The sequence below is a fragment of the Hoplias malabaricus genome, chromosome Y, assembly GCF_029633855.1.
Source record: "Hoplias malabaricus isolate fHopMal1 chromosome Y, fHopMal1.hap1, whole genome shotgun sequence".
Lineage (NCBI taxonomy): Eukaryota > Metazoa > Chordata > Actinopteri > Characiformes > Erythrinidae > Hoplias > Hoplias malabaricus.
In genome coordinates this window covers 59,643,509-59,651,153 of record NC_089820.1, presented here as the reverse complement: position 1 = coordinate 59,651,153, position 7,645 = coordinate 59,643,509, and the positions used below count along the sequence as shown (strand labels likewise).

General features: G+C 42.7%; 2 protein-coding genes across 4 annotated transcripts in view; one reads left to right on the top strand and one right to left on the bottom strand.

Moving 5' to 3' along the window:
- Positions 1–457: 457 nt before the first annotated feature.
- On the bottom strand, positions 458–6,005 carry LOC136677707 (chemokine-like factor). Of its 2 annotated transcripts, XM_066655307.1 has the most exons (5): positions 5,824–6,005; positions 3,936–4,261; positions 3,231–3,386; positions 2,687–2,782; positions 458–1,225 (listed from the first exon to the last, which is right to left on the bottom strand). In XM_066655307.1, exons 2-5 carry the CDS (start codon positions 4,020–4,022, stop codon positions 1,130–1,132), a joined length of 435 nt encoding a protein of 144 aa, XP_066511404.1. In that variant the 5' UTR covers positions 4,023–4,261; positions 5,824–6,005; the 3' UTR covers positions 458–1,129. The 2 variants fall into 2 exon arrangements, with proteins under 2 accessions (XP_066511404.1, XP_066511403.1); XM_066655306.1 differs by lacking the exon at positions 5,824–6,005 and having other exon boundaries at positions 3,936–4,312.
- LOC136677704 (thymidine kinase 2, mitochondrial-like) overlaps positions 5,469–7,645 on the top strand; it is an 8,913-nt gene continuing 6,736 nt past the window's right edge. Inside the window, exons 1-3 of one of the 2 annotated variants that reach the window (XM_066655303.1) lie at positions 5,469–5,688; positions 6,327–6,367; positions 6,554–6,628. In XM_066655303.1, the coding sequence (XP_066511400.1) occupies positions 5,562–5,688; positions 6,327–6,367; positions 6,554–6,628 (243 nt within the window). In that variant the 5' untranslated portion in view covers positions 5,469–5,561. Of the gene's footprint in view, positions 5,689–6,268; positions 6,368–6,553; positions 6,629–7,645 lie in introns of both variants that reach the window. The other variant, XM_066655304.1, reaches the window with a different exon arrangement.

The window sequence follows — 7,645 nt, the reverse complement described above, 5'->3', positions numbered from 1 at the left end:
CACTCACTCACCCACTCACTCACTCCCATACACACTCACTTACTCACTCCCATACACACTCACTCACTCACCCACTCACTCACTCCCATACACACTCACTCACTCACTCCCATACACACTCACTCACTCACCCACTCACTTACACACTCAATCCCATACACACTCACTCTCATACTCACTCACCCACTCACTCACTCACTCACTCCCATACACACTCACACACTCACTCTCATACACACTCACCCACTCACTCATTATTATTATCTGTAACCCTTATCCAGTTCAGGGTGGAGAAGGGTCCGGAGCCGACCCGGAATCATTGGGCGCAAGGCGGGAACACACCCTGGAGGAACACTCACTCATTCACTCACTCATGTATTCATATTTAATTAATGCTCCAGAAGGGGTGCTATTCAGTGCTCCACATCAATGATATTGTCAGGTTTTATTTGTTTATTTATTTGTTTATTTTGTCATTTCTGGAATTTTGTACGAAATATTAAAAGCACAGAGAGGTGCACTAAATAAAACTGATTATGTTGTTACAGTGCCCCCTGTTGGGGGGTGGGAGATATCAGCGAGCAGGTGAACAGTCCGATCTTCTCATTTGCTAGAATCCAAAGTGTGATGGTCATAATGTTTTGGTCAGAGCTTCTCCAAAACGCAGGTCTGTTCTGGTGTTCCATCGTTGGCCCGAGGCAGGACGCCCAGTGACATGCTCTTCTCCAATATCCCCACATCTCAATCTGATCTCAAGCGCGTCTGTGGGCTGTGCACGGAGACACCACCTCCACCTGCTGCTGATGTGTTGGTGCCAGAGAAGAGAGGCCTCGTGAAGTCCGTGCCGTAATGGATCAGAGCTGTGCAGCAGGAGGAGGATCTACACAACTTTAGATGGGAGAACACTCTGTGTGGAAGCACTATAACATCAGTGAGGTGGGCGGGGCTTAACACAGCATTAAAAACTAAATACATCTTTGTGTCCAAATAAGAACTGTTTTATTTTACTGTTTTAACACGAGCTCGATGGCAATGTGGACATCTTCCAATGATCAAACTTAGGGAATGACAATAAACTGGAATAATTCTCTCATTAGTCAACTATCTGTTCATTTAAATCAGTCTGTTCTTAACTAGTCGCTCCTCTCCGCTGATTGAATGTGATCTTCCTGAAGAGGTAATAACCGTCCACACACCACAAAACCACAGCCATCAAACACACGATCTGCTCAAACAGAGAGAAAACAGAAAGAAGTGGGTTCATTTCATTTGTTAATTATTTATTTTGTGTATTTTACATTGTGTGTTTTTAAAGATTTTCTGAAGAACTTAACTGAGGAATAATCCCATAATAAATATATGGACAACTATAGCAACTGCCTTGACCTAACAATGACCTGAGACACTACAGCAGTATCACAGACACCACCTAAAAACCACCAAGCATCGCTCTTGAAACCACTTCTGCCACCGTAAAAAACACGTGGAAAACCATACTTACATCCTACCAACGACTCAGAACACAGTGTCACACCAACCACCCGGCTATACTCCGGCAACCATCTGGAATATCAAAACAAACCCTGCCCCAAACTACTTCAGAAACCTTCCACAGCCTGTCATACCTCAGCAAAACTCTAACAAATACTTAAAGAAAACCTAGCAACCACTTGGAATATTATAGCAACCCACTAGCTACCACCAAACAAAAACCTAGCAACGCTAGCAACCACTTGGAGCATAACAGCAGCCAATTAGCAACAGCCCTAGCAGCAGTGATTGGTTTTAATAACCAAAACGTAGGACGATATGTAAAAGTATGACATTTTTAAAGTTCTCCATCTTAAAACTGTTCTCTGACAACTTCACAGCTCTGGGGTAAAGGTGCGGTGACTGAATTGTGACTGTACTACGCTACGTTGTATGAGAATAGTTGTTAGGGCTGAAACATACTCTACGCAAGGACGTGAACGCACATTCTCCGAGCTATGTTTCACAAGTAGTTACATTTTAAAAAATGCCTCAAAGAATTTCAGAAACACACCACAAGTGCGAGCTGTGTTCAGAGCATTGCTGCAGGGGGCGCTACATTGAGATTCAAGTTGTCTATTATTAACAGTCGTGATTAATTCTCTGGAGTCACTCATAGAATTGGTTCCTCATAAATTCCACAGACAGCGCCACAGTAACGTAGGATCGCATGTTGAGTTTGCTGTGCGTTTTCAGAGCATTGGACAGGCGTTAGCGTTAGCGTCCATGCGTGTAGTATGTTTCGGCTCTTACTGTAATGAATACTATACGAGAGTCAGTATGCAGTACATGCTAGTGAAGTATGCAGTAGGCAGTATATTAGTAAGCCATGGTGCACCATAAGAAAAGTTTAGCAACCATGTAACTATTATATAACAATGTACAATATAACGTTATAATAAATCAACACTAAACACCAAAGCCCTAACTATATTCAATCAGCTGCTCTAAATATTGCAGCAGCTAGCAGTTCCCCTAGCAACAATACCATAGCAACCACTCACGACACCAAAACACCCCCACCACCACATTAGCAACTTAGCTAATTATAATTTACAGATTATTGTGGATTATAAGTTGTAGATACGTAATAAACAAACATATTTGTCATGTTCCTAAGTATAGCACTTTGGTTTTAAAATGGTTGTTGACTCACCCCTCCGGCTAACGTCCCCTTCACGGTGTATGTGGAGATAGCGACGATGCTAAGTATAAAAATAAACAGTGCAGCAAAGAAAGAGTTGAACACGTCCTGTGGAAAAAAAAACCAATATTATTTATTATCTTCATTACAGATTTATATGAAGTTACTGTGTCCTTTAAAAGTGTAAATACAAATATATACAAATATTTATTATTTAAAATGTGTTGTAATTTTAAACTTTTAATAAAGTTAAAAGGAAAAAGGCTTAATGTACATTACTTTAAAGATATTTACAGCATTTCTATTGGTTCATTCCTTCAATTTAAAGAACCGCTGCTCTGTGTAAATCGTGTCAAACACTTGTTAAAAATCTAAAACTATGATTTATTTTATTTGTGAAGCAGAATGTTTTATATATTTTCTCAGTAGATTATTGTGGTGTATTAAAGCGTATTTATATAAATTTTTAGCTTGTGTTTATAGAACAGTCCTGTTTTCCCCGGAGGCCTGAGGCGTGTGGAGCGGTTGTAAACGTGTGGATGAAGGGATGACGTACGATGAGGGGCCAGAAGAAGAAGGTGAGTGTTTTGTTGAGTTTGAAAAGGTACAGCAGCAGGAACGCGAGGGTGATGATGAACTCCACACAGGACGCTGCGATGTACTGAGGCCTATCAGCCGCCGCAAAACACACAAACGCCACGAAAACCACCAGCTGACGCACAAACAGAGAGAGAGAGAGAGATACACACTGAGAGACGTACACTTTCACAGACTCTACATTCTGAGGCTAATTTAATGATTATGGTGTAGTTTGAATGTTAAATTAATTCCACTGCACTTTCACATGTGATCATCTAACTCTGACTCTAACTGATTTACATCATCATCATTTCACTTTACAGCACTTTAACTGATAACTGATTCTTATTACAGCTTTACGATACTTCATCGTTTGAGTTGAGCACGAGTTCATTTCTGTTTGTAGTGTATTTTGTGCAGTTTCAGGACGTTAAAAGTGAGAGGAGGCACTTAATGACAGTTCAGTAAGTACTGCACCTCAGTGTGTAGCACTGTGTAATCATCTCCTCTCCAACAGAGCGAATTCCTCCCGTATTTTCACTAAAACTCACAGATTTGACTTGTGTTTTCTCCAGGGAGAAGTCCTCCTTCCTCCTTCACGTCTCTGAGAGCGCTAGTGTTACGACTGACGTCAGAGTCGTGAGTTTAAAACTAAAAATCAAAACTTCATAAGTTTGCTCACCATCTCTGCTGCCTTCAGTAAACCTCTCACAGACTTCAGGAAGGCTTTATCCACCTCCACAGCTCTGACAGGCGGCTCATCTGCCATTATCTCAGCAAAGTAAACACACACACACACACACTTCCTGACCTCAAATTTCAGGAAACACTTGAGGTGAAAAAAAAAATACTGCCAACACTTCTCTAATGCTTTTAACCAGAAAAACCAAATACAAACAGCTCTATTCTAAGAGTCCGCACTCAGAGTGTCTTCAGTCCTGATGTTTATTTCATGCTTCATTCGTAGACTCTCTCTCCAGTCGTGAATGGAACCAGACGTCTGTGAGACTACAACACAAATGCAGAATTATTAATAATTTAATGATTTCTCTGACCTCCAGCCTCTACAGGGCGCTATATAAAGTGATGGTACGTGACGTAGTGGGTGAGATGCTGTTATCTGGTTAGTGTGGTGTCCCACAAGTTTCATAGGATGCTGATAGTGAAATTGAGATTATATATATATATAAATATATGCCTGCTGAAGCTGGACTGCTGTATTTAACCCACCCATGACAGTGAACACACACACACACACACACACACACACACACACACAGGGCAATGGCACGTGCCCACAAAGCAGTTGTCTTGCTCAAGGGCACATCAGCTGTGGATGTTAACCTTTAGGCCCTGGTTGTTGCTAGGTGTGGTAAAGTGGTGTCTGTAGAGTGCCCTGCTGGTGACATCCCGTCATAATAAATCAGTGCATGTGAACCACTTAATAATACAATGAAATGGTTAATTAATGTGTGGGAACAACTTGTTAAATTCCTCCATGTGTGGGAATGACTGACTGAAGATTTTTAATGAGAACGACTTAATAACGTGGGGGGACTTCAAAAGTCATGGGAATGGAATAATGTGTGGAATGACTTAATAAGACATGGGAACTGGACCCTGGATATTTAATGCTAATGAATTAATAATGTGTGGCCATGACTTATTCGTGTGTGAATTAATTCGGTGTGTGTGAGATATTCAAAGTGTGGCGACTACTTATTAATGTCCGGGGACAAGGTATTTAAACATCTCATGACCATCACGTATTATATTATTGTTCATACGTCTTTTATAGTCGTTCTCATCTCGTTTTCACGTATTAATGGTACATTCCCAGTGCACGAGGAGAGCAGAGCCCTCGCAGTGAGGAACCACACAGAGGTCAAAGGTGAAACAAACCACCGACAGTAAACTACACTGAAGAGGAAGAACATTTCAGAATGTGAAACCGAACTGTTTTATTAATGTTTTGGAAAATAATCTCTTTTTAGCGCCTCGCTGCAATTCACTCAGTCGCCGCTAGGGCCCTGCTTCTTAATACTGCTCTGTGTGTGTGTATCTAGTCACTGGCTCAATTTATTAACAACAACAACAACAACAATAATAATAATAATAAAATGATGATGATGATGTCTGAAGTTATCAGGATTGTGTTATTTGTAGCTCTTTGTGTCGTGTGTGCGGCCCCTTTAAGGGAGTGACGTCAGTGGGAGAGGAAACCGTTGGTGACGCAGAGAAAGAGAGAGACAGAGAGAGAGAGACAGAGAGAGAGAGATGAAGCGATGAAGAAGAAGGAGAGAAGATAATGATGAAGATGACGATTATTAACCGCTGTTTAAACACATTTAACCGCGCGGTTCTGCCGTTTCTCTGCCGCCGCCAAACTCCGGCCTTTAATCCTTCACTACACAACAACTACTACACACACTCAGGTAACTACACACACACACACACACACACACACCCGTCAAACTCCGGCCTTTAATCCCGCACTACACAACAACAACTCCTCATTCACTCCCCACTCTCTGTCCACTCTGTGAGACACTCCTCCCTCGTTGGTCCACCTTGTAGATGTAGAGTCAGAGACAGTAGCTCATCTGTCGCTGCACAGTGTGTGTCGCTCGTCCTCTAGTCCTTCATCAGTGACACAGGACGCTGTCGGCTGGATGTTTTTGGTCGGTGGACTGTTCTCAGTCCAGACACTGAGGGGTTTAAAAACTCCAGCAGCACTGCTGTGTCTGATCCACTCTACACCAGCACAACACACACTAACACACCACCACCACGTCAGTGTCACTGTCACAGTGGGGGGGTGATGAAGTATGCAGAGCCACAGGAGTGACTGGAGTGGACAGTGGGTCTGAGAGAGTGGACGGGGGGGGGGGGTGTTAAATGCAGTGCCTGTGCTTTGCTGTCATTAACTCTGATATTAAAGCTGTGAGGAGCTTCTCTTCGGCCCTGGTGTCTGCTGCTGTGTGAATGGAGCCTGTTTCTCTGCTTCTGCTGCAGAGCTGTGAGTGTGGAGCCGACTGAGCGCTCCGTCTCATTATGTTGTCTCGTTCTCAAGGAACACTGTTGACCCGAAACGGAGAGAAGAGAGAAACTGTGGTGAGTTTCCCCCCAGATCTCAGTGACTCCAGAACCCTTTGATACATGTTTGTTTGTTATTTATTTACGGTGTGAAAAGAGTTAATGCGTCCAGTGTGTTTCCTGTGTAAAGTCAGACAGGTTTGATATCTTTCAGCATCACTTCTGAAGAGTTTGTGGAAGCTGTTTAATGTTGTTGTGTTTCAGGTTTGTGTCGAGGGGAACATTGCGAGCGGAAAGACGACATGTTTGGAGTATTTCAGCAAAATCGGCAACGTGGAGGTCAGACTCTGAATAAACAAAACACAAACTAACGGACTCACGAACGTGAAGCTCAGACCTTCAAATTTAAAGTTTAATTTTATTTCTATTTCAGTTTAGTGGGTGTCTTACTATATCTGTGCCCTCAGTCTGCAGTGTCTCACTGAAATAAACACGGCCTTCCCTGAAAAAGACGTAGTGTGGACGGCAGCGTGTCACTCCAAACCCTGTAGATATCGTTCAGCATTAACAGTGCCTTCACAGATGTGACAGTCCCCCATGCTCTGTGCACTAACACCCCCCCCCCCACACACACACACCATCATGGACGCTGGCTTTGAACCGTGTGTTTATAACCAGCCCATGTCCGTCTCCTCTTTAGCGGAGGACGCAGGGAGTGATTGGGACAAACACACTCTCCTCCTCCGTCTGAAAGGAGCTGAGGCCCAGAGAAGACCGCGGCGTTTCTGGATCCTCTTCATTCTTTGAGTGACAGATTTAAAGCAGCGAGGAACTGTGTTCACAGGCAGTGGGTGTGGAGTGGTCTCCTCTACAGAATCCTGCCTGCTTTCACTGCAGCGCTGTCTGAGGGCTCGAAGGTCATGGTCACCCCGTTTTAGTTTTGGATTCACACTGTTTTATTTTATACAAACTTTAAAACTGTTATGTGCCGTAAGAGATGCCCTTATTGTGTTCATTCCTCTCTGAGAAGCTCTTTCTAAACCCAGGGTGACGTTGTCCTCTGTGAGACGTTACACCAGAGGTTTTCTAAGCGTTAGACACATTTACCACATTTTGTTGCTCATTTCCCACCTTTATTTGGAGCGTGTTGCAGCCGACGAATAAAAAACAGGATAATATTTTTAGACGATATTGTTTCCTCGTGATTTTCAGGTAAACACCGTCTTTAAATGATTTACATATTTTTAATTTACATTTTACACAGTTTCCCCAAAGGTTTTGTCACTAAATAAATAAATAAATAAATAAATACGGCTTATTGATTGTCGTCGTATCGCCATGACAGTGTGTTTGTGT